We start from the raw sequence: 26854 nt of genomic DNA, 5'->3' as shown, positions 1-26854 counted from the left end.
ATACATATATTACAATATGTACTACGTTTTGCTAGTTCAAATAATTTTTTTAATGTTTGCTGTAATTATGCTAAATTACAATTTTTAAGCAGTTCTCTTTTTCCCTCTGGAAGGTATCTGACCAACTCTTTGAAGGCTATGCAGAGACAGGATTTGAAAAAGGACAAGCTTACGCATATCCCATAATAAAGTTGAATTTATGTAACTCAAATGCAAAAAGTGCTGCCATTCAAAAACATGTGTGTAGATTTTTGCAAATGTTTGTACTTGAATTGAATGGGTTGAATTGTTTTATTCGTTGATGGGATGAGAGTGTTGCTGGTAAGGTCAGCATTTATTGTTCATCCCTACTGCCCTTGAGAAAGTGGTGGTGAGTTTGTCTTCTTGAATTGTTGGAATGCTTTGAGCCTTTGGGTATCTGCCTGACAATAACCATTGATTCAGCAACAGTCATATTAATTAGCCTGAACATTATTCGTTGACCAAAGCTGGTTTTCGGCCCCTTTATATAACTATGACAGTTAAAGAAACTCAAAGTTAAATCTTAAGCAAAGATATTTAATTCTTATGAGCTAGGTATTTCATGGTTACAATATTATGATTAACAATAAATCAGGGTGGTGGAAACTCAATTATGTCACATTAAAAAAAGCTTTTGGTTTATTGAAATGTGGCATAAATAGAACCATGAGATATGAGGCACATCCTTGTTACATTATTGCTATAGGGCATTTGAAACTTCCCTGTAAAAGCTTTTCCCTGTAGGATGCACATCATACACTAAAATTAGAAAACTCAAATATCATGCCAAGATACTAGCTCAACTTATTTTGAGAAGATATTCATAAACCGCTCAAGCATCATTGACACAAATAATTACCTTAAAACATGCACCTCCATGAAGCACTAGCATCATTTTTAACTAATAAAAAATATTCATTTAAATAAGTAACACAAACATATTTTGGATGTCATTTTATGCTGCAATACCACACTTCTAGAAACGTTACTTCTACTTACATATAGAATATTCCCGCAGAGCACCATGTGAAATTCTCTAATGGCAATATTTTGTTCAGAATGTTTTTTTGCAAAGTAAAAATTGGTTCAAATTAAATTAGATTTTGCTTCAGAAAAACAACAATGAAAAGTTCCTCAAACTAATATGTTTTTAAAAATGCAGAATTATGTTGCGCAAGTCCCACAATAATCAGAGGTCAGTACTTTTCAAATACAAACTATGTTATATGTCAGGCACATCATATGAAGAAACATACTTTTCTAATGGTTGTCCAGTCTTCAAGTATATCAAGGTCTTGTAACATGTAAACTACATAAGGGCGTTTGCTGGTTAAGGAATATTTCAGAATTTGCAAAGGAATTACATTTTCTCTAAAATTTGCATATATAATAAAGAAAATACCGAATGTCTAAACATAAGGCATATTATATCCTTTCATTTGTAAGGTAACACAGAGTGATCACATTATAAATTATTATAGAACTATAGAATTCCTAAAGGGCAGAAAGATGCCATTCAACCCATCAAGGTTTTTTTCTTTATTCTTTAATGGGATGTGGGCATTGCAGGCAAGGCCACCATTTGTTGCCAATCCCTAATTGCCTTTTGCTGAGTGGCATTTTAAGAGTCAACCACATTTCTGTGGGTCTGGTTTCATGTGTAGGCCAGACCAGATAAGGATGGCAGATTTCCATCCCTAAAGGACATTAATGAACTAGTAGATTTTTTACAATAAGCGACAATGGTTTCATGGTCATCATCAATGGGCAGCACGGTAGCATTGTAGATAGCACAATTGCTTCACAGCTCCAGGGTCCCAGGTTCGATTCTGGCTTGGGTCACTGTCTGTGAGGAGTCTGCACATCCTCCCCGTGTGTGCTTGGGTTTCCTCCGGGTGCTCCGGTTTCCTCCTACAGTCCAAAGATGTGCAGGTTAGGTGGATTGGCCATGATAAATTGCCCTTCGTGTCCAAAATTGCCCTTAGTGTTGGGTGGGGTTACTGGGTTATGGGGATAGGGTGAAGGTGTTGACCTTGGGTAGGTGCTCTTTCCAAGCCAGTGCAGACTCAATGGGCCGAATGGGCTCCTTCCACACTGTAAATTCTATGACTATTAGACTTTTAATTCCAGATATTTTATTGAGTTTCAATTGAAAAAAATGAAAAATGAAAATCGCTTATTGTCACGAGTAGGCTTCAATGAAGTTACTGTGAAAAGCCCCTAGTCGCCACATTCCGGCGCCTGTCCGGGGAGGCTGGTACGGGAATCGAACCGTGCTGCTGGCCTGCTTGGTCTGCTTTAAAAGCCAGCGATTTAGCCAGCCCCTGGTTTAAACCACCACCTGCCATGGTGAGATTCGAACCCAGGTCCCCAGAGCATTGTCCTGGGTCTCTGGATTACTGTCCAGCGGCAATACTCCTATGCCACCTCACCGACCCTCTGAAAGAACACACTACTCAGACGCACACCCGCACCGCATTCCCGTAATCTAACCCGTTCATCTCTGGACACTACTGGGTCAATTTATCATGGCCAATCCACCTAACCTGCTCACCTTTGGACTGTGAGGGGAAACTGGAGCACCCGGAGGAAACCCACAAAGACATTGTGAGAATGAGCAAACTCCACACAGTCACCCAAGGCCAGAACTGAGCCCGGGTTCCTGGCGCTGTGAGGGAGCAGTGTTAACCACTGTGCCACAATGCTGCCCACCATGCTTGTATGCTTTTAATTTTTTTTCAAGTGCATTTCCAATGCTGCAAAGGAGGATCACGTTATATATTTTAAATATATGTATTTATTTTATTAGAAGCCCTGCAAAATTATTAGTTTTCCCAGGAGGGATAAAGACAAATTACAATTTTTTAATATCTGTTTACCACTGGACTTCTCTGAAGCACATGCTTTCTTGTAAAGATGAACTAAAAAAAGGATATCAGAAACAACCACTGGCTTTTTCTTTTTGTCCGGGCTGAATGGATCTTTCCTCTTATTTTTTCTGGACTGTAGCTCATCATTCCATAGTTCTGAAAGACACAGATTATGATTTATTAATATGAATAGTGTAAACAGGAAAATAATCACTCATTTTTAAGATTCAAATTATCAGTTGTTTTAATTCACTTGTCAGAGGAATAAGTAGTTAAAAACAGATTATTGCATTGGTTGTAGAACTGCCAACTTTTAAAATCTATGTAATTTCTTTTAACATAATGATTTTTTAAGTTTTACAACAAAGTGTTAAGCTGCAAAACATTTATTAAGTATGCTTAGTTTGAACTGAGCAGCTGACATACCGGATGTGATGTCAATGCTATGCCGATCTTCTTCAAGGCGCCGGATTCTCTCCTCCAGTTCACTTTGTAGAGTATCATACAGAAGTAGCTTCTCACTCTAGCAAGCAGCAGAATATAGGTTAATTATTTGGAGTGATTTTATATTACATGTAACTACTCCTTTTTCTTAATTTATTCATTCTTGGAATGTGGGCACCATTGGCTCGGCTAATATTTACTGTGGCATTGAAATGGTGGTGGTAGTTCTTCGTGAACTACAGCAGTCTGTGTTGTGACAATGTTCAATAATGTCGCTTGGTTGTCAGGATTAGCGTTTTGACTCTGCAATATTAAAGGAAGAGTAATATATGTTTAAGTTAGGATGGTGCATGGCTTGAAAGTTATGGTGTTCCCATGCACCTATTGCACTAATCTTTCCAGGTGGTGGAGGTCAAGGGTTCCGTAGGTGCTACCAAAGACTTGGCAAGATGATGCAGTGCATATTTTAGTAGGCCAATGGTGGAGAGATGGGTCTCTTAAGCCAATGGACGGTTTGCCATCAAGTAGACTGCTTTGTTCTGGAGTGCGAAGCCTTGCAAATGCTTTTGGAGCAGCAACCATCCAGGCAAGTAGAAAGATTCATACTCCAGATGTGCCTTGTAGGTGGTAAAGCAGGTTTATGGAGTCAGGTGGCGAGTCGCTCACTGCAGAATAATCATCGCTTGAGCCTTCTCTTAATAGCTGCAGCATTTATGTGGCTGGCCAGTTTAGTTTCTGGGCAATGGTGACCCCAGGGTGGTTGATGATGGGGACTCACCTGATGATAATGACATGAATGTCAAGGAAATGTCCCTTAGTGGCCGAAAATGTGCAGGTTACGTGGGGTTGTGGGCATGTGGCGGGGGAGTGGGTCTTGGTGAGGTGCTCTTTCAGAAGGTCAGTACAGACTCGATGGGCTGAATGGCCTCCTTCTGCACTGTAGGAATTCTGAGGTTCTATGCTTGGGCTCAAGCTATAAATGAGGTCTGCCACCAGGTTTTTGGCAGATTCCAAACTATACATTTGTGAGCAAGTACCACTCGATAGCACCATTAGCTTACTCCTTACATCATTTTGTTGATGATTGAGCAGAGGTGAATAGTGGCAACTGGTTCATTTAAAGTATCCTGCTTTTTGTGGTCATACAAAGGCAATTCTCCACATTAATCTGATAAAAGTTATTCTTTTGGATTTACTGAAACAGCTGAGCTAAGAACTAAGGGCTAGTTCTGGAGCACAAGTTCTTCATACTATACTCAGGACACTGTCAGAGCTTGTAGCCTTTGTTGTCTCTGGTGCGCGTGGCCATTTCTTGATGCCATGTAAGGGAAAAGATATTTGCTGAAGCCTTGCCTCTGTCACCGTGGACACATCAGGAAGAGACTGAGAAAGTTCATTTGCTTAACACTTCTGACAATCATTTCAGCCTTACCTTTTGCACTCGCATGCTGGACGCTACCAACAATGAGGATGGCCATATTCATGGAGTTAATTGTCCACTACTATTCAAGATTGGATGTGGCAGGACTTCTGAGCTTTGACTAAATCTGTTAGTGTGTCATTGCTAAATTCTGTCCTTAGCATGCTGCTTCCACTATTTAGCATATACTTAGTCTTGCTGAAAAAATAGATTTGCTGTTGAAGCTTTTCTTCTTGCACTCATTAGGACAGATAATACCAAAAAAATACCAAACCTCAAAGGGAACAATAATTTATACTGTACGTGAAGAGGGTGCTGATTAGTTGGCAAGTGGACTTTGATTGATAGAGGCATTGCCATGGAGAATGCACCAGGTAACAGCTAAATACTGAGGTTTTGTTTAAAGAAAGCATCAAAAGCTTTCCTGTGGGATAATGGCTACCCTGATCAGATCACTGCTGCATATCATACAAACTCATGAATGATCGGAAGGCTGCCGCTTTGTCCTGAAAAATACCCAATCTACTTCAGATTATCCTGAAAGGGTAAAGTGTCTCAAAAATTTGACCAACAGGTGAAGCTAAGCGATTCACTCTGCTCCTTTGCAGCAGCAACACGAATGGTATTCTCCCCAATAAGTGCTGCTGTCAAGATGAAAAGACCTGCCCACCACACAAATGAGTAATTGGGTTTATGAATATCAGTACCAGCGGGGTGACAGGTATGTAGGCCATACATCTCTTGAAGCATATGATATGAAATGAAAATCGCTTGTCACGAGTAGGCTTCAATGAAGTAACTGTGAAAAGCCCCAAGTCGCCACATTCCGGCGCCTGTCCAGAGAGGCTGGTACGGGAATCGAACCGTGCTGCTGACCTGCATTAAAGGCCAGCAATTTAGCCCGGTGTGCTAAACCAGCCCCTAAACCAGCATATGAAACATCATGTCCCTTTAATATTCACAACAGTCAAAATATTAACTGTACTCACAGCCCATACTTGTAAAATTCAGACCAGTGCCCAACATTAGGTATGATTCTGTGATTGGACACTTGCTTAAAAAATCCTGATTGTGCTAAGAATTACATAGACAATCAATTTAAATCATCAGTTGGGCTCGTAGTGCGGCTCACTTATGCGTGCTATATTCACACAAAGAGCCCTGTCCTTTGCAAACAGATGCTTGGGGAACAGCCATGCCTTAGTTCATTTATCATGGCAATGCCTTGACCAGTCGGGAGTTGACCCGCCTGGTTTGAATTTAAACACAACCTATGGACCAGTAACCTGGAAAATGAGAGTTCAAACCCACCCATAACAGTTTGAAATTTTCAATTCAATTATATAAAATCTGCATCAGTAAAAGTGTCTAAGAAGCTGTCATTTCATCATAAAAATCCAACTGATTCACTGGTATCCTTCAGGGTTAACAGACCTGCAGTTATTACTCAGTCTGTGACTCCAGCTCCACACCAACGTGGTTAATATTGAATTGCCCTCTAGACCTCAAACCACTAAAAAGAAACAAAACAAACGAGCATACAGCTGCATCTAGGCATCAAATCAGGAAATGAAAAAGGGCACACCCATCCCAGAATACAACTTCTCAGACACCTACTGGAAGAGTTATCGCACAGACTAGTTAAGTAAAAGCCTGACGTAGTCACTTAAAAGAATCATAGTTATCAGCCAATGTTCCATATTCCCAGACTAACCGAGATGAGGAGACGGTTTCATGCAGTTAGAGGAAGTACCCCATTGTGTCCTCAGCTTTGAGACCGAATCCAATGGTTTCAGGTCAAATGTGGGTATGGAAGCATGGCTGATTATCATCACCATCCCTCAGCTGATGTAGTACTCCTCCATCTTAAACATCACTTGGCAGAAGCACGGAGGGTAGTAGCATAGGCACAGAATGTACTCTGGTTGGGGGACATCACTGTCCATTATTCAGTAGCTCAATAACTGTTGCTTACCTCCCAGTGTTGGAATGCAGCCTGCACTTCGCACTCATATTGGTTCTTTACAGTTTTTAAACAGAGCTCTCTATAGATACCTGTAATCAGAAAGTCACCTGTTCAGATGGAGAATTAATGAGTTGATTCATATGCTTTGACTACTTATTCACATTTATATTAGGATCCCTACCAGATCAAGTGGAACACTCCCCATAATTATTTTGACAGCTACATCAATTCTGTTAAATGTTGCACATCAAGTAGGCTTAGATACATTAGACCTCTCCTGCCTTTCCAGACTTGCAAGGATTGTTATATGAAAATATGCATTGAAGAAAACCTTTTCTTGCTTTGAACAAAGAACGATAATAGAGTAACGCAGGAAGGCTGGTTCAAATATGAACACAAAGAAGCAATTTCAATTTGCTCGAAATTCAGGTTATAAATAACTCTGGTGAAATCTGGGGTTCTGGCAAGTCCACTAAGTTTTATTTAAACAAAACAGACCAAGATATTCTGGACGTCCAATCCCTCTACACCTTCACCCATGACCAGGACGGTCAGAGAGCTCTCTGCTTTTTCCTCAAATGGAGGTCCAACCAGCCCACACCATGCTCCTCTGACCACTTGAACTTTCATTCAAATTGAACAACTTCTCCAACTCCACGCCTTTCCTTCAAATAAAATGGTCTTGACAGGTAACCACACGGGTAGCAATTATGCCTGCCTTTTGTGGGATATATGGAACGTTCATTATTCCAGTTCTACTCAGGGCCCCTCTCACATCTCTTCTCCCATATGCTGTTGTCTATATTAGTGCTGCTTCCTGCTCTCATAGTAAACTGGAAGAGTTTGCTGACTTTATTTCCAATTTCCACCCTTCTCTTAGCCCGTCTTGGAATAGTCACTTCCCTTCCTCAGATTCTCAGGGCAGGATTCAGCGGATCAAAGTTAAAGTCTGGTTTTGGGAACATTTGGTAGGAGTTTGGAAACAGCTGCATTGGTGAGATCATGGCCAGTGTCAATGGCATTTAGTGGCAAAAATGAGCCCCCCCCGATGAGAGTCTCAACATTACAGCGTCCCCACCGTCTGACTCGCCCAACTCCTGCCTCAGCTGCTAACCGTCAACAAGATGCAGCTGCTTTTAAGCGCTCCCTCACAACTCACTCCCAGTCAACGCACATGCATGGCAGCGCAGACCTACTCCTCGCTTTGGGGATGCCAACCTCAAGGCTTCTTGACGCTGTGGATGCGAGGTGGGGCACTTTGCTCCCCCAAGGACATCAGAGGACCATTAGCTGGGTCAGCAGTGCCGACAGGGAGGCAGTGGCTGTCACTGCGGGCAGTATGACAAGGAGGACCGTAGTCCAATGTTGGAAGACGACAAAAGACCTCCAACGAGCTGCAACGGTAAGTCACTACCTCTCTCCTGGCATCAGTTCCACCCACCACGCCACAAAATTCCCAAATATTGCCTCCCCCATACAATCCACTGGCTCACACCTCGCATCCTCCCCACATCCAGTCTTCCTGCTTGTTCCTCAGAACCCCCTGGTACCCACGAACATAACCCCATCATGTCCAGGTAAAGTCCACAAACATGCCACCTGCTATAGACCCCTCTGACGCATCAAGCATGTGGCTTACATGCTCTTCTCTTTGTCCCTGCAGGAGAAGATAGCCATTAATAAACAGGAAAGGGTCAAGATTTGGGGGGGGGGGGGGGGGGGGGGGGGGGAGAAATCACAGAGATTAGAGTCCTCATCCCCTATGAGGAACCGGCCCTGTAAATTGCAGGGTTGCCAGAGGAGAGAGCAGTCACGGAAAACAAGAGATGCGAGGATCCACTGCCCCTTCACCTAGATGACCACATGTCCAGTGTCTTGCAGGATCACCATCTGATGAGGTCGGCCCATCTGGATGCGTACCCCATCCTTCCCCCCACCCCCCCAAACCAAGAGAACAGCTTAGAGCTCCGAGGAAACCACCAGCAATCCATCACAGCTATCACCCAGACCTTCCACCAGCGCACAGACACATATCTCGGTGGGCAACATTAGTGAACAGGTTCTGGGGCACAATCTGGTGAGTACCACACAGTTGCTGATACACATCAGGTGGAGGCAGGAACATCCCAGGGAGACAGCAGTTGGAAGTCTGCTGGATGCCAGGACACAGCTAGCTCCCAGCCAGATTCCGAGCCTCTGGACAAGGTTCTTTCAGAGCTGATGCAGATGATAAGCCAGAGCCGTGAGATTCAGGAGAGAGTGTCAGTGACATTCCAGCGACTGAAAGGTCGATTGAAGATGTCCCAAAGACTTAAGAAGATTGTGCCGACAATGCGTGGCACTGAGGCCAGCACTGCTAGGGTGGCGACCGCAGTGGAAAACCTGGAGCAAGACGTCCGTCTTGAGTGGCGATGTCCAAGGCATTGCTCAGTCTGTGACAACATAGTTGAGGGGCTTAACATCATGGTCCTGTTGCTGAGGGACGTGTCCCATACGCAGGTGAACATTGCCGAGGCACTGCAGAGCGTGGAATGGCCCAGTCAGTGAGGACCATCATAGAACAGCACCATCGGGTCTGCACCGACCCTCTCTGTACCTAGGCTTACTCCCCAGCTCCATCCCCGTAACTCCACCCAACCTTTTCAACACTAAAGGGCAATTTAGCATGGCCAATCCACCTAACTTGCCCATCTTTGGACTGTGGGAGGAAACTGCAACACCCGGAGGAAACCCATACAAACACGGGGTGAACGTGCAAACTCCACACAGTCACCCAAGGCTGGAATTGAACCCGGGTCCCTGGTGCTGTGAGGCAATGTTAACTACTGCGCCAGCATTCTGCCCCAATGTACCACTAGACCACGGCTGGAAAAAAGGTAATTGGGGGGGTGGGGGGGGGGGGGGGAGAAGAGAAACGGAAGAGGGGGAAATGGAGGGGTGGGGAAGAGGGGGAAATGGAGGGGCAGGGAAGAGAGGAAAATGGAGGGGCGGGGAAGAGATGAAAATGGAGGGGCGGGGAAGAGAGGAAAATGGAGGGGCGGGGAAGAGAGGGAAATGGAGGGGCAGGGAAGAGAGGGAAATGGAGGGGCAGGGAAGAGAGGGAAATGGAGGGGCAGGGAAGAGAGGGAAATGGAGAGGGGGGAAGATAGGGAAATAGGGGAGGGGGAAAGATCGGGAAATGGGGGGGAAGATAGGGAAATGGGGGGAAAAAAGAGAGGGAATTGGGGGGGGGGGAATACTCCTAAACGAAACAGCAATTTACTTGTAATTAGAATCAGAGTACAGAAGAGGCCCTTCAGCCCATCAAGCCTGCACTGACAAAAAACACTTCCTCTAATCTACACTAATCCCAGCACTTGGCCCAAAGTCTTGAACGTTATGACATTTCAAATGCTCATCCAAGTACTTTGAGGCTATGGGGCTGGTTTAGCATAGTGGGCTAAACAGTTGGCTTGTAATGCAGAACAAGGCCAGCAGCGTGGGTTAAATTCCCGCACTGGGCTCCCCGAACAGGCACTGGAATGTGGCGACTAGGGGCTTTTCACAGTAACTTAATTGAAGCCTACCTGTGACAATAAGCAATTATTATTTTTAAAGATTATGAGGTTTCCTGCCTCAACTACCCTCCCAGGTAGTGCATTCCAGATTTTCATAACCCTCTGGGTGAAATTATTTTCCTCAAATCTCCTCTAAACCTGCCTTTCAATGCCCCCTTGTTATTGACCCCTCAACTAAAAGGAACAGCTGCTTTCTACCCAGCTTATCCATGCCCCTCAATCTTATACGCCTCAATCAGGTCCCCTCTCTCAGCCTTCTCTGCTCCAAAGAAATAAACCCCGCGCTTATCCAGCCTCTCTTCATAATTAAAATGCTCCATCCCCGGCAACATCCTGGTGAATCACCTCTGCACCCTCTCAAGTGCAATCACATCTTTCTCATAGGGTGGTGACCAGAACTGAACACCGTACTCCGGCTATAGCCTAACCAAGTTCTGTTCAGCTCCAACATAACCTCCCTGCTCTTATGATCTATGCCATGACTGATAATAGGCCTTAACTACCCTATTAACCTGTTTTGCCGCCTTCAGGAATCTGTTGACAAGCACCCCGAGATTCCTCTGAGCTTCCTATTAATTGAGTACTCCCTTATCGTGTAGTGCATCACCCCACATGTTTCAGGGCTTTAAATTCCATCCATCACTGATCTGCCCATCTGATCAATCCTTCTACATCCTCCTGAACCCAAGAACTTCTTTCTCACTGTCAACCATCCAACCAATCTTCGTATCATCTGCAAACTTATTTATCACACCCCCCCCCCCCACATTTTCTTCTATATATATATATCACAAACAATAAGGGACCCAACACTTATCCCTGTGGTATGCTGCTGCACACTGGCCTCCAGTCACACAAACTGTATTCTAACACCACCCTCTCGTCTATCACAAAGACAATTTTGGATCCGACTTGCCACATTACCATGGATCCCATGTGCTTTACCTTCTTTATCAGTCTCGCATGTGGGACCTTGTCAAAGGCTTTGCTAAAATCCATATAAACTACATAAGCCGCACTGTCCTCATCTACACACCTAGTCACCCCAAAAAATTCAATCAAATTTGTTAGTCATGACCTTCCTCTGACAAAGTCATGCTGATTGTCCCTAATGAAAGCTTGCCTCTCCAAGTGGAGATTGATTCTGTCCTTCAGGATTTTTTCCAATAGTTTCCCTATTGCCAATGTGATACTCACCCTGGTTTATCGCTACCACCCTTCCTGAAAAGTGGAACCACATTAGCCACCCGCCAGTCAACTGGTACTTCCCCTGTGGCTTGGGAGGAATTAAAAATTTGAGTCAGGGCCCCTGTAATTTCCTCTTCTGCCTCCCACAGCAGTCTGTAATACAACTCATCTGGACTTGGGGATCTGTCCACTTTTAAGTGCGCAAAAACTTCCAGTACCTACTCACTCCCCATGTCAAACTGCTCACGAACCTCAGTTTGTTTGAATTAGACACCCAAATCCTCCTTCTCCAAAGTGAAGTACTTGTTTAACACCTTACCAATGTCATTCGGCTCAATGCACAGATGGTCCCTAATGGGTCCTACTCTTTCCCTGGTAATCCTCGTCCCCTTGATATATTTGTGGCATTTCTTGGGATTTTCCCTAATCTTACCCACGAACAAAAGAAGGAATAATACAGCACAGGAACAGGCCCTTCGGCCCTCCAAGCCTGTACCGATCATGATGCCAACCTTTGCCAAAACCTCAGCACTTCCTTGTGCCATATGCCTCTGTACCCATCCTATCCATGTGTTTGTCAAGATGCTTTTTGAACGCCGTTAATGTATCTGCTTCCACAACCTCCCCTGGCAAAGTGTTCCAGGCACTCATCACCCTTTGTGTAAAAACCTGCCTTGCACATCTCCTCTAAACTTTGCCCCACAGACCTTAAACCCCTGGCGACTGACCCCTCCACCTTGGGAAAGGGTGCCTGGTCATCCACTCTATCCATGCCCCTCATAATCTTGTAGACCTCTTATCAGGTCATCCCTCAATCTCCCTCTTTCTAATGAAAACAGACCAAGTCTATTCAGCTTCTCCACATAGCTAACACCCTCCAGGCCAGGCAACATCCTGGTAATCCCCCTCTGCACCCTCTCCAAAGCCTCCACATGCTTCTGGTGGTGTGGCGACCAGAATTGTGCACAATATTCCAAGTACTGCTGAACCAAGGTTCTATACAGCATGACTTGCCAGTTTTATACTTGCTGCCCTGTCCAATGAAGGCAAGCATTCCATATGCTTTCTTGAGTACCCTGCCCACTTGTGTTGTTGCCACCTTCAAAGATCAGTGGACATGCACGCCCAGATCTCTCTAACTTTCTATATTTCTAAGAGTTTGCCATTTTCTGCATAATTCTCCTCTATGTTAGACCTACCAAAATGCATTATCTCTCATTTGTCTGGATTAAAGTCCATTTGTCATTTCTCTCCGCAAGTCTCCAATCTATCTATGTCCTGCTGTATCTTCTGACAATCCCCAACATCATCTGCACTCCACCAACCTTAATGTCATCTGCGAACTTATTAATCAGACTGGCTACATTTTCCTCCAAATCGTTTATGTAAACTACAAACAGAGGCCCCAGCACAGATCCCTGTGGAACACCACAAGTCACAACCCTCCATTCAGAAAAACACCCTTCTACCGCTACCCTTTGCCTTCTGTGAACCAGCCAATTCTGTATCCATCCAACCACCTAACCTCTTATCCCGTGACTTCACTTTTTGCACTAGCCTGCCATGAGGCACCTTGTCAAAGACTTTACTGAAGTCCATTTAAACAACATCCATCACCCTCCCCTCATCAATCATCTTTGTCACCTCCTCAAAAAACTCAATAAGGTTAGTGAGGCATGATCTCCCATCACAACACCATGCTGTCTATCGCTTAGGAGTCCATTTGTTTCCAAAAGGGCATAAATCCTGTCCCTGAGAATTATCTCCAATAATTTACCTACAACTGACGTGAGGCTCTCCGGCCTATAGTTTCCAGGATTATCCCTGCTACCTTTCTTAAACAGCGGTACCACATTAGCTATTCTCCAGTCCTCTGGGATCTCACCTGTAGCCAATGAGGACACAAATATGTTAGTCAAGGCCCCAACAATTTCCTTTCTTGCTTCACTCAGTATTCTGGGGTAAATCCCATCCGGCCCAGGAGACTTACCTATCTTAATGTATTTTAAAAGACCCAATATCTCCTCCTTTTCCTTGTTAACATGATCCAGACAGTCCATCCACCCTACCCAAGAATCATCTTCCACAAAGTCCCTTTCTTTGGTGAATACTGATGCAAAGTACCCATTTAGTACCTCCCCCATTTCCTCTGGCTCAACACATAGATTCCCCCCCCACCACCACCAGTCAAATGCTTTCCCTGGCCACCCCCTTGCATTTTACACATGAATAAAAAGCTTTGGGATTCACTTTAATCCTACTTGCCAAGGACCTTTCATGACCCCTCCTAGCCCTCCTAATTTACTGCTTCAGTACCTTCCTACTTTCTTTATACTCCTCAAGGGTTTCTTCTACCCCCGCCCTTCTAGAAAAGTTTCCTTTTTCTTTTTGACAAGGTTCACAATATCCATCGTTATCCAAGGCTCCCTAAACTTCCCACACTTATCCTTCGTTCTCTCAGGAAGGTGACTTTCCTGAATCCTAATCAACTGTCGCTTGAAAGACTCCCACATGTCCAATGTTGATTTCCTATCTAACAGCCGCACTCAATCCAAATCCTTCAATTCCTGTCTAATGTTATCGTAATTTGCCTTTCCCCAATTCAGCACCTCAAAAAGAGGGTTAAGCTCATGCCTGTCCAAATGTACTCTAAAACTTACGGAATTGTGGTCACTACTCCCAAATGTTCCCCCACTGAAACCTCAACCACCTGTCCAGGCTCATTCCCCAATACCAGATCCAGTACTGCCTCTTCCCTAGTTGGACTATCTACATATTGCATCAAGACGACTTCCTGGACCAGTGTTTTCTCATGTCCCCTCTTTGATCTCCTAATTGTTTTTTGCATTCTCCACTGCACTTTCTATACTCCACAAGGTCCTAGGTACATTTGCTCCCTTTGCACTTGTCAAAAGCCTCTCTTTTCCTTCCTATCCAGTCCTGAATATTCCCAGGACACCCAGGGTTCTCTGGATTGTTGCTCCTACATTCAATCCTAAAGAGAACATGTTGAACATGTTCTCTCGCCAATTCCATTTTGAACCCCCCCCCCCCCCCCCCCCCCCCCTGTAGCTGTTCCCAGTCTACTTTGGCCAGATCCTGCCTTATTGTAATAAAATCAGCCTTTCCCCAATCCAAACCCCATTTTTGCAGAGCATCGTTTTCCTTTTCCGTGACACATTTAGGACATCCAGTGTTGTGGTCGCTATCACTAAAATGCTCCCCCAATGCTACATCGAACACCTGTCCAGCCTCGTTCCCAGAACTAGGTGCAGCATTGCACCACCCCTTATTGGGCCTTCGACATGTTGATATAAAAAGCTCTCTTGAACACATTTCAAGAAATCTGCTCCCTCTACAACCTTTATAATGTGACTATCCCAATTGATTTTGGGAAAGTTGAAATCCCCTAATATAATTACTCTATTCTTATTTTTACACATTTCAGTGAATTGTCTACATATTTGCTCCTGTATTGACTCTTCGTTCGTCTATAATACGCTCCCAGCAGTGTGACTGCCCCCTTTTAAATCCTAAACCGACAAAGCCTCATTAGAATACCCTTCCAAGATATTGTCCCTCCTTACTGTTGTAGCAGACTCCTTAATAAATAGTGTAACACCACCTTCTCATTTACATCCTCCTCTGTCCCGCCTGAAGATCCTGTACCCTGGAATGTTGAGCTGCCAGTCCTACCCCTCCCTCAACCACATCCCTGCGATGGCAAAATTACAACTCCACAATCTTAATTTATCTGTCTTGCCTATGATACTCCTTGCATTAAAGTAGAGGCCACCCAGCCTCACCTTATTCCCTTGAAACTCAACAGTCTGTATTCCTTATGCATAAACACACTGTGTTCCCTCCCCTGTCAAACTAGCTTAAATCTCTCCTAACAGCACTAGCAAAATGACTTACAAGGATGTTCATCCCATTCTGGTTGAGGTGCAGACCATCCCGCTTGTACAGGTCACACTATTCCCAGAAACAATCCCAGTAATTAAGGAATCTAAACCTCTCCCTCCTGCACCAACACTTGAGCCACCCATTTATCTGCCCTATTCTCCTATTTCTGTACTCACTAGCACGTGGCACCGGGAGTAACCCAGAGATTACAACCTTTGAGGTCTTGCTGCCTAGCTCCCTAAATTCTTGACGAGAGGCCTCATCCTTCATTCTACCTATATCGTTGGTACCAATGTTACCATGGCCTCTGTCTAATCACCCTCCCCCTTCAGGATGCCCTGCATCCGCTTAGTGACATCCCTGACCCGGACACCAGGGCGGCAACACACCATCCTGGAGTCATGTCTTCAGCCGCAGAAACAACTGTCTGCTCCCCAAACTAAAGAATCTCCAACCTCTGTTGACCCTGCTTTCTTTCTGTACAGTCAGGCCACTCATGCCGCCAGAAGCTTGACTCTGTCTACTCTCCCATGTTTCTGCATTCGGGAGTACTTCCTGCACACGTGGCCATTCAGGATGCCGGTAGGGTCCATGACTTCCCACATATGACAAGTCACACATTCCAGTCAGCTGACCTCATCTGCCATGACTTAAACTTGATATTACTGAGTCCTATGCGCTAACTTTGCTAATTACTTAATCTTTTAGATACACCCTTTTTCTTTAATCTTACCCTGCTTCTTTTAGTCTCTGAGGTTTTACTTTTCCCTGATCCTTCTCAGTTAATCCCTTAATAATCTTCCACCTTTTTGGGCCTTGGTCTGCAACTGCCCCTTCTGACCTGTGAAAATAGTTAGGAAAACAAGACAGCAGAAAAGGAAGGGGAAAAACGTACCCCCCCCCCCCCCTCCCCTAACTCCCACACTTAGCAAACTACCAACTCCACTCACTGTTCGCTGCACTCTCTTTCAATTTGGTACCCTGCATTCGGCCCACTTTTGGCCCCTCTTCATTAAGGAGATTAAACACAGACTGGTCGACCACTTTGCGGAACATCTCCATTTATGCCCCCCCCCTCTTGTCATTTTAATTCTCCCCCTTGGTCTCACTCTGACCTTTGTCCTTGGCCTGCTACAATTTCCAATGAAGCTCAATGCAAGCTAAAGGAAAAGCACCTCATCTTTCGACCTGGCACTTTACAACCTTCTGGACTCGACATAAGAGTTCAACAATTTTATATCATAATCTCTGCCTCCATCTTATTCTGTATGTTTTTCTAGCTGGTTGGGTTTTGTCTAGCTTTTTTCTCTATCCTTTCATGTTGCATTCAGGTGGCTGTTATATAACCATTCACATCTCATCTGGACATATTTTGTGTTTCTTTATGATATCCATGACCACTTTTTGGCTTTTGCACCATGAAATATTTTGGACATTTAATCTCTCTTGCCCTCCAGCCTGTCACAGATCTTCCCTTTTGTTCTTACCAAACTCCCTCCCCTTCCACTGGTTCAAAACCTATTACATTTCTACCTTTCTTCAATGTTAAAGAAAGGTCATCTAGCCCTGAAACATTAACTCAGATTCTCTCCACAGATGTTGCCTGCTGAGTATTTCAAGCATTTTGTTTTTCTCTCAGATTTCCAGCATCCAACATTTGTCCCGGGATATTGTGTAATTGCAGACCTTTAAAAATTCCCTATCTAACCATCAAAAACCAAAGGTTATGAATATTTCAGGAAAAGGCACAATATACTAAACATGACATCAAATCATCTTTGCACATTAAAAACATAAGTTGAAATTAATTTTTACCTGCAACCTTTGTTCGAATTTGCATATTCTCCTGCAGAGCTGCTAAGGGTTCCAAATATTCAGGAGCCTTTCCTGCTATAACTTCCTCAAGCTTTGCTTCCACTTGACTTAATCTTTCCTTGTATAACCTGAAAATATATCTGTTTGGTTAAATCACTCACTTGGAAATGGTTTCTGTCAAATCAAATATAAACTGTGGCTCGGCAAATCTTGTGTAAAATTTTCACAGTGTAATTTAGGAGCACTAAATGAGGCCTGTCAAAGATAGTTGTACCTTTTATTATACTTCATACAAGCCTAAGGGAAAAAGGGATCTGATTTATGTTTGCATCTCGATACTTGGTACGCAATTTGCTTTGGGATTTCATTTTCAAATTAATGACCCAGCGACAATTCAGCCATCAACAGGATACAAGCACAATATATGCTGGAAATTTGCTAGCGGTGTTCAAAAATAGAGTGTGGTCTGCGCAGAGTAGATAGGGAGTAACTATTCCCATTGGCACAAGGGAACCAGGAACACCAGTTTAAGGTGAATGGTAAAACAACTACAGGCAAACAGGATAAACTTTTGTTTTAAAGTCAATGAGTACTTAGGATCTGGAATGCACTGCCTGAGAACATGGCAAAGCAGATTTATGCCGGCTTGAGAATTGAATAATTAAGGAAAGAAAAAACATTTGTAGGGCTATGGGGAAAATGTAGGGAGTGGGATTTTGAGTTGTTCTCAGAGACAGCATGGGCTCATTGGATCAAGTGGCCCCCTCCGGTGTTGGAACCATTCTATGATTTGTACATTTTATCTCATTTCAGATACAATAAAAAAAATGGATTATAGAACACAAAAGAGGCATTACCAATTACAGTTTTTAAACTAGAATCATAGAATTTACAGTGCTGAAGGAGGCCATTCGGCCCATCATGTCTGCACAGGCCCTTGGAAAGAGCACCCTACCCAAGCCCACACCTCCACCCCGTAACCCCACTTAACCTTTTTTTGGACACTAAGGGCAATTTAGCATGGCCAATCCACCTAACCCGCACATCTTTGGATTGTGGGAGGAAACTGGTGCACTCGGAGGAAACCCACGCAGACACAGGGAGAACGTGCAGACTCCGCACAGAGAGTGACCCAACCTGGGACCCTGGAGCTGTGAAGCAACTGTGCTAACTACTATGCTACCAAATACATAATTGCTGGGATAGCCATAAGGCTCCATTATCAATGATGTTAGTAACTTTTTGTTACGATTGGAGACCAGACTACCAAATTTTGTTACAAGCCAGATAAAATCTCCAAATGTTTGCTCCGATCCATTTAGGGCACTGTAATTTTTTTGTTAAAGTAGATAAAAATTAAAATTCATATTATGTACTAGAATAAACCACAAAATTCCCCTGTTTTAATCAAACAGAATAAATTTTACGATAAAGTCAACACAGCAAACAGTAAATACTTTATCTCGTACTCATACATACAGAATTAATGAGGTAAACATGAATTAACAGGAAAACTGCGGTTGAATGCACCACAAACTGCACATTAAATGGCAGACACCAACAAGACAGCAATCCACCCAGTCAGAGTCACAAAAGGCTTTTAAAAACTCGGCCTTCCTCATGAGGGACTTCAGCTCCTCTCCTTCCAAGAGTTAGTCTGTTATCCAGACGACAGGAGCTCTATGCCACCCAGGTTCCATGGGGACAACCCTCACTTCAAAAACACACTATTCTAATCTCTCTTAAATCTGTTCCCATATCCAGCCAAAACTGCTACAGAATCTGCACCCACCTGGGATAGCCAGGGTAGACTCCAGCATTCAAACACAGACACTGCCCCAACTTCTTACCCACACTGCTGCCAACACTGTTTCTGGGCTTTCCCGAGACCCAATCTCTTCAGCAGCACCGAGCAATCAATGCTTCAAAGCTTCTCTGGATCCCAACATCTCAGTAAAACAGAGTTAAAGGTTTCCAGGACTTCACCTGCCTCAGCAGCACAGAGCTAATGGCAGCACTTCAGCTGCATGGAGACGATGCCCCTCTTTGCGCCTCATGGCTGATGTTAATTCCTTAACCTGATCCATGGCAGAGGCAGGCTTACACTGAAAGCACACCATGCCTAGGCACAGGGCCCCAGTCAAATAAGTTGGGGGGGGGGGGGGGGGGGGAAGGGTGGAGATAAGAGGACAAAGCTGGGCAAAAAGACAGTTTGTCATTTTACTTTTAAAAGTTTTTACAGCGTTACCTATGATGATGCAATTGATGGATTTTGTGAAGAAAAAGTATTGAAGAAAAGCTATCTAAAGGGATGAAGCAAGAAAATCTTAAAAATCGGTCCATCTTTCATATTCTCTTGTTTAAATTCTCCTTTTCAAAATGGAGAATTGCTGTTCTGATATAATGGCTGTAGCTGATCATATGCTGCTAGTTCGAACCACCATTGCTCTCAAGACTGGCCTTCAGAAATTCTCTGGGACAAAGAACGAAATCCTGCAGACAGAGCCACTGATATTGGACTTGGACTCACTAGACACTCGACTCACTTGATAAATGAAGATTGCAAGTCTTTATCAACTGACTGGTGAAGTCAAGTGTTATATGTTTATCTTCATGTAATGTGCTTAAAATGTCAGACATAGTCTTAAAATAATTTTCTGTATTTCAGAGGCTGGATTTATTCTGCACTTGAGAAATGACCCAGAAACAGTGAAAGAACGGCGAGAGAGTTTCAATTTCGGATGGTGGAGAACTTGCAGGTGATGGTGTTGTCATGTATTTGCTGCATTTGTCCTTCTTTTTGGACACGGGCAACGGGGGTTTTGATTACCTCACCTTTACAGGAGGTAGAATGTGGAGGGCGGCCATTGGAAGTCAGACCAACGAGTGAGTAAAAATCAGCAGCAGATTTTCGAGGCAGGGGCAAAGTTACGAAGGTGGATATAGATTGTCTTAGTGATAGAATGGATAGGAGGTCCAAAGCTCATCTTGGGATCAAATAAGACACCAAGGTTGTAAACAATCTGGTTCACTCTCAGGTAGTTGCCAGGGAGAGGGCTGGAGTCAGCAGCAAGAGAAAGAACTAGAACAAACGTGATCACATTACTTCTGTCACAGAATCTGTAAGGGATAGGTCGCTCTTCAATTTCTCAATTACAATCAGTAGTTGCTTTCCTGAAAGTGCAACTTTAAATGAAACAACGTTAAGCCAATCAACTGTTCCCATTACGACCAATGTAAAGGTTGTTGTTAGGTTCTGCAAGACCTTTCTCAGAAAAGCGCCTAAAAACATTCTACCCTGTAGGCTGAAATACTGTACATTCCCAAATATCTATATTCATAAATGAAAACAACTTTAAAAAAAACTATTTTTATTAAGGAATATATATATATATATATATATAAAATATATATATATTATATTTTATATCACACAAACAAAATCAAAAAGAGAACGAACAGGAAATCTTACAACAAACAGATAATACCCCCCCCCCCCCCAACCGCCATTCCCCCCAACTGCACTGCTGACATTGTAACTACCTTGAAGTCGATAAATGGCTTCCACCTCTGAAGAAACCCCCCTCATTAACCCTCTTAAGGTGAACTTGATTTTTTCCAGCTTAAGGAATTCTGTGCAGTCGTTCACCCACCCCCCTGGCTTCGGCGACCCAGAATCCCTCCACTCTAACAAAATCCATCTCCGGGCTACCAGGGAGGCAAAGGCCAAAATGTTGGCCTTTCTTGCCCCCCGGGACTTCCGACATTCCGAAAATCGCCACTTTTGGACTCGGGGCAACATTCACCTTCAGCACCTCGGACATTGTATCTGCAAACCCCTGCCAGAACCTCGTCAGCCTCAGACAAGCCCAAAACACGTGGACATGGTTCGCAGGCCTCCTTGTGCACCACCCACACCTGTCCTCCACCCCCTCAAAGAACTTGCTCATTCTGATCACCGTCATATGAGCCCTATGGGCTACTTTAGGTTGGCTTAGCCAGATGCAGTCACTCTCCTCAAAGCCTCCTCCAACAACCCAGCCTCTATTCCCCTCCCCAGCTCCTCTTCCCATTTCCACTTGACTTCTCTTATCGGGCTCCATCCCAATCCATTACCTCCTTATAAATCTCTGACACCCTACCTTTGCCAACTCCCGAGTCTGACATCCTGCATCCACGGAGACGGCAAGTCGGGAAAGCACGGCACCTACTTCCTATTATAATCCCTCAACTGTAAGTACCAGAACCCATTCCCGCTGGGCAGCTCATACTCCTTTTCAAATTCTTCTGGACTCGAAAAGCTTCTCCCCGCAATTAGGTCCCCAAAGCATTCGATCCCTGCCTGCCACCACTCCCGAAAACTTGAGTCTAACCCCCTTGGTGCAAATCTATGATTCCCACAAATCAGTGTTTCAGACCCTCCACCCTCAGATGCTGCCGCCATTGTTCCTGCACCCTTGGGCTGCCACCACCACCGGGCCCGTAGAGTATTTCGCCGGCGAGAATGGCAGAGGCGCCATCAACAGTGCCCCTAAGCTTGTGTCCTTACAAGAGGCTGTCCCCATCCGCTCCCAAATCGACCCCTTCCCCGCTACCCACTTCCTAACCATGGCTATATTCGCTGCCCTGTAATAATACATTATATTTGGCAAGGCCAGCCCGCCCCCCAGCGTCCCCATTCCAACAGCACCTTCTTTACCCGTGTGGATTTCCCCACCCACACAAACAAACACCGAGATCAAAGTTTTAATTTTCCTGAAAAAGGCCTTTGCAATAAAGATTGGAAGGTTCTGGAAAATGCACAAGAGCCTCGGGAGTACCGTCGTTATTAAAGTCTGCACCTGTCCCGCCAACGACAACGGGATCACGCCCCATCTTTTAAAATCCCCCTTTAGCTGCTCCACCAATCGCACCAAATTCAATTTGTGTATTTGTTCCCATCTCCACGCCACCTGTATGCCCAAGAACCTAAATTTCATCCTTTTCAAATCGCAGCTCGCCCATCTCCTCTCCCGTCCCCTTGCCTGGTTCAGAAAGACCTCACTCTTTCCCATGTTCAGAAAACCGACCAAATTCCCCCAAAATGTTCATGATCCCCCCCGATACCTCCCAGTGGATCCAAAATGTAAAGCAGTTGATCATTCGCATATCGCGAGACCCTGTGCTCCAATCGCCCTGCCCCCCCCCACCCCCCCACACTATCCCTTTCCAACTCCTTGATGCCCTAAGTGCCATTGCCAGTGGCTCTATTGCCAAGGCATAAAAACAACAGGGAGAGAGGGCAACCCTGCCTTGTCCCACAATGTAGTCAGAAATACCCCAAACTCACCCGATTCGGCCTTACACTCGCTACCAGCATCCCGTACAACAACCAGACCCAATCCACAATCCCCTGCCCGAACCATCCCAGTACTTCCCACAGATATTCCCATTCTACCCTATAGAAGGTCTCCTCCGTGTCCATAACAACCACCACCTCCACATTTTGTCCCTCCGAGGACATCATTATCACATTCAAGTGCCTCACTTTCACCGACAGATGCCTCCCCTTTATATACCCATCTGGTCTCCCCCCCCCCCCCCCACCGGCACACAGTCCTCAATCAGAGAGGCCAAGGTATTTGCCAACAGTTTGGCATCCACATTTAACAGCGGTATCGGGGTGGTAGGACCCAAACTGTTCCAAGTCCTTATCGTTCTTCAAATTTAGGGGCTAAACAGGGGCTGTTTAGCACAGGGCTAAATCGCTGGCTTTGAAAGCAGACCAAGCAGGCCAGCAGCATGGTTCAATTCCCGTAACAGCCTCCCCGAATAGGCGCCAGAATGTGGCGACTAGGGGCTTTTCACAGTAACTTCATTTGAAGCCTACTCGTGACAATAAGCGATTTTCATTTTTCATTTAAGGATATCGACGCCTGTGATAACGTAGGGCAGTGCTCTTCAAACTTATTTTCAGGGGACCCATTTTTAATCAACCGGCCAACCTTTGGGACCCAACCTGGCCGACCTTCGCGACCCACGCCGGCCGACCTGCGCAACCCACCATTTTCTCTTACCTTGTTGACAGAAATGGAGGGTCCCTTTGGCCCTCGTACACGCTCCTCCAATGGAACCTGTTGCATGAAGGTGAAGCCTTACGGTGTTGGAAAGTATGGAGTCTCCATCTGTCCAAAGTTCTGCATTTTTTTCCTGTAAATTTTTATCAAATAAACCTCCCCCACGAACTTGTAAAAAAATAAAAATAAAAATAAAATGAGTAAAATAAATGAAAAAAATGCATAAACCCTCCCCCCCCCCGAACTTCTAACAAAAAATAAAATGAAAAAAAAATTAAAATTATATGAATAAAATAAACGAATAAATGAATAAAAACCACTACAGAACTTGTAAACCAAAAAGTTGTAACCGTTTAAAAAAAAAAAGTGGCCACACTGCGCATGTGTGCCCGATTATAGGCGGGCATGCGCAATGCAGCCAAATTTTTTACACATGTTCGCAGAAAGCGCATGCGCGCCGATCATAGTGCGTGCGCCCAAATTTTTTTAACATGTTCGCGGCCGCTGGCTGCTGCGCGGGGATTTGCGCGATCTGGAGCGCCGCGGACAATGGCTCCGTGACCCTCCCGCCACCCGCTGGTCGCACCCCCGACTTTGAAGAACACTGACATAGTGGAAGCTACCCCCCCCCCGCCCCCCCGCCTTCTCCCTCGCCTCATTGTATGCCCTTACCAGCACAGGTTCCAGATTCCCCAAAAACGTTTTATAAAACCCATCTGGGCCCGGGGCCTTCCCCGCCTGCATTGCCCTCATATCCTCCATCACCTCCACCAGTACAATGGGTGCCCCGAGCCAATCCACCAGATCATCCTCCACCTTGGGGAACTCCAACCTGTTCAGAAATTGCCACATTCCCTCTCCCTCCGCCGGGGGCTCCGATTCATAAAACCTATTATAACATTTCTCGAAAACCCCATTCACCCCCACCGGGTACAAAACCATCCTTCCCCTCCCATCCTTCACCTTTCCGATCTCCCTCACCGCCTCCTGCTTCCAAAGTTGGTGAGCCAGAATCCTACTTGCCTTCTACCCATATTCATACGCCCCCTGCCCCACCATAATTACCCCACTGCCTTCCCCATAAACACCAACCCAAATTCCATATGGAGCTTCTGCCACTCATTCAACGACCAGCCTCCAGGACCTCCGATTCACCTGTAGGATCTCATCCACCAACCTAGCCATCTCTGCCCGCTCCGTCCTAACCCTATGCGCCCAGATCTATATAAACTCCTCCCTAACGACTGCCTGAAGCGCCTCCCATAAAGTGGTGGCCGAAACCTCATCCATGTCATTCAGCTCCATATACCCGAATAGCGGCCCTCACCCGCTCACACACCACCTCATCCGCGCAACCCGTTTATCTCCACTGCGGGTGCCCTCCCTGCCCCCGTCACCCCCATCAATAGCAGCAGACATCCTACCCCCCCTCACTGATTCCCTTCACCCCCACACTTCCATAGTGAAAACAACAATAACAATGAGAAAGAAGGTGCACTCACCCTCCACAGTCCTCCAGCATCCCACCAAAGAACCCCACAAGAAAAACACCCTGAGAGAAGAGGTGCTGTCCCCGAACCACCACCCAAAAGGAAGCAAAGCAGAGAGAACCAACATCTTGTCACACTTCCTCCAAAATTCAATGTCCTCCCTCTCCTGCCAGTTCATTGTCTCTCAAGAACTCCAATGCTTCCTCCGGTGTTCCAAAATACACGTGGCCAGTGGGTCACCCGGAGGCAGGTCTGGTACAGCATCCCGAACTTCACCCTCTTCTTAAAGAGGGCCGCCTTGACACGGTTTAATCCAGCTCTCCTCTTGGTCAGTTCCGCACCCTGGTCCCGGTATACGAGGAGCTCATTACTCTCCCAGGTACACCTCGTCTGCCTGGTCCACCGCAAGATCTCCCCTTTGTCAAAAAATTGAGGTAAGCTGCTTCTCAATCACCCCCACCGCCTCCTCCACCTTCTTGATTGCCTGCCTCTGGATCTCCAGCTTCAGCTCCACAAGGTCCATCCCCAGTTTCAGCAGGTCGACCATCTTCGCCAGGTCCCCCTGAGCCTCCCTCCTCTGCTGGCTGAACTTCTCATTCAGAAAGTCCACCAACTGCGCCATCGACCATTGGGCTGGTAGGTCCGACTCCTTGTTGTCTGCCATCTTTCCCTGTGACGCACAAAGAGTTTTTTACTCTTGCAACTTCTTTCTTCTAACAGAAAAACAGATCTGTATGAACTTGACCACGCAGCAAATAGCTGAAAACGTCATTGCTTATAAGGCAGCTCAACCCACTTCTGGTCCACAAATCCATCCACTGACCTCACCAGTGGAGTATCACTTTCCTACACCTTCTCTACACCTTTTCCCTCCAAAACACCCGCCCAAGGAAAAGGACCGAAACAAATGCTCGAGCGGGAGCTGCCAAATGTGTGACCACTCACTCCATGGCCACCACCGTAAGCAATGCAACTTTTAAACTGAAATAAAATACAAAAGGAATATGCTAACTCTTTCTACTTACTTACCACTGACCGCTCCCCACCCACTCGCTCCAGGCTTCCTTATGACCTTTCCGCTCACTTGCTGTATCCTTTAATCAAAACCTTGCTGTGAATAAGGGCTCAGGAATGGGGTGACGAGCAGGAGGTTTTTAGTGAGCGGGATCACTGGAAAGAAAGGTGTGGGCCACATTGTACAGATATCGTTCACATTAAACTGTACTGCAGAGTTTAAAGAAAAATTCCCTGTTGCTTCTAGTGTGAATAGAAGCGTCTCCTTGCACTTGTTTTAAAATGGTGCTGTTTGGTCACGCAACGCTATGTGGAACCCGACGTGAAATGATTATAAAATTCAGTCCCAATGATTACTGTGCATACCCGTCCAATTATGGCCTTGACGTTAAAGTGGAACAATGTTGAATGATGGGGACATACGTACCTGCACCTTTAAATGGTTTGGCATGGTACTTGGGGTGCACTTGGGCCCAGAAATATTAGAAAATTCCTCAAAAGTACTACTTCCAGGCACTATGTAAGAGTTATAAAGCAGAAAACATCGACACAAATTTTCCACGTTAGAATAGTTTGCAATTTTCTGGTAATTTAACATCACAGTTCCACTTTTAAACGAGGCAATCAAACAAAGTTTAACCAAATATGTGGCAAGTTATTGACTTTGACTCTTACTGTTCTTTTAGATCTGTGAACTGTTTCTCCAGATTGGACATTTCATCTAAACACTCCGTTCTTCTCCTTTCGCAGTCTTCATCATCCATTTCTATAAGATATTATTCATACTTTTTTAGAAACGGATGCGAGGGAAACTGGCAGCTCAACAGGTTAAACATAAGCTTTCTACTTCTGGACCCGGATTCAAATCCAGTTTATGGTCATGGGATGTATTCTGCAGGCAAGGGGCGGGGTGGGGTGCAACGGGTCAGGTGGGTACGGGGGGGTCAAGGGGGCAGACAGGGAGGGGCCAGGGGGCACACGGGGAGGGAGGGAGGGAGGGGGGGACGCAGTGGCGAGCCGGGGGGGGGGGCAGTGAGTCGGGGGGGGGGGGGGTATGGCACAGTGCGTCGGGGGGGGGGGGTATGGCGCAGTGCGTCGGGGGGGGGG

The 26854-nt window shown here is 45.3% G+C and overlaps 1 protein-coding gene across 2 annotated transcripts in view; it reads right to left on the bottom strand.

The window, feature by feature from the left end:
• brms1la (BRMS1 like transcriptional repressor a) overlaps positions 1-26540 on the bottom strand; it is a 39958-nt gene extending 13418 nt beyond the window's left edge. Inside the window, exons 1-6 of one of the 2 annotated variants that reach the window (XM_038780648.1) lie at positions 26423-26540; positions 17188-17315; positions 6731-6828; positions 3318-3414; positions 2958-3047; positions 1278-1342 (exon numbers count right to left, since the gene is read on the bottom strand). In XM_038780648.1, the coding sequence (XP_038636576.1) occupies positions 1278-1342; positions 2958-3047; positions 3318-3414; positions 6731-6828; positions 17188-17315; positions 26423-26511 (567 nt within the window). In that variant the 5' untranslated portion in view covers positions 26512-26540. The remainder of the gene's footprint in view (positions 1-1277; positions 1343-2957; positions 3048-3317; positions 3415-6730; positions 6829-17187; positions 17316-26422) is intronic. The other variant, XM_038780658.1, reaches the window with a different exon arrangement.
• Positions 26541-26854: the final 314 nt, after the last annotated feature.

The sequence above is a fragment of the Scyliorhinus canicula genome, chromosome 2 (genome assembly GCF_902713615.1).
Source record: "Scyliorhinus canicula chromosome 2, sScyCan1.1, whole genome shotgun sequence".
NCBI lineage: Eukaryota > Metazoa > Chordata > Chondrichthyes > Carcharhiniformes > Scyliorhinidae > Scyliorhinus > Scyliorhinus canicula.
This window is presented reverse-complemented; position numbering and strand designations above follow the sequence as displayed.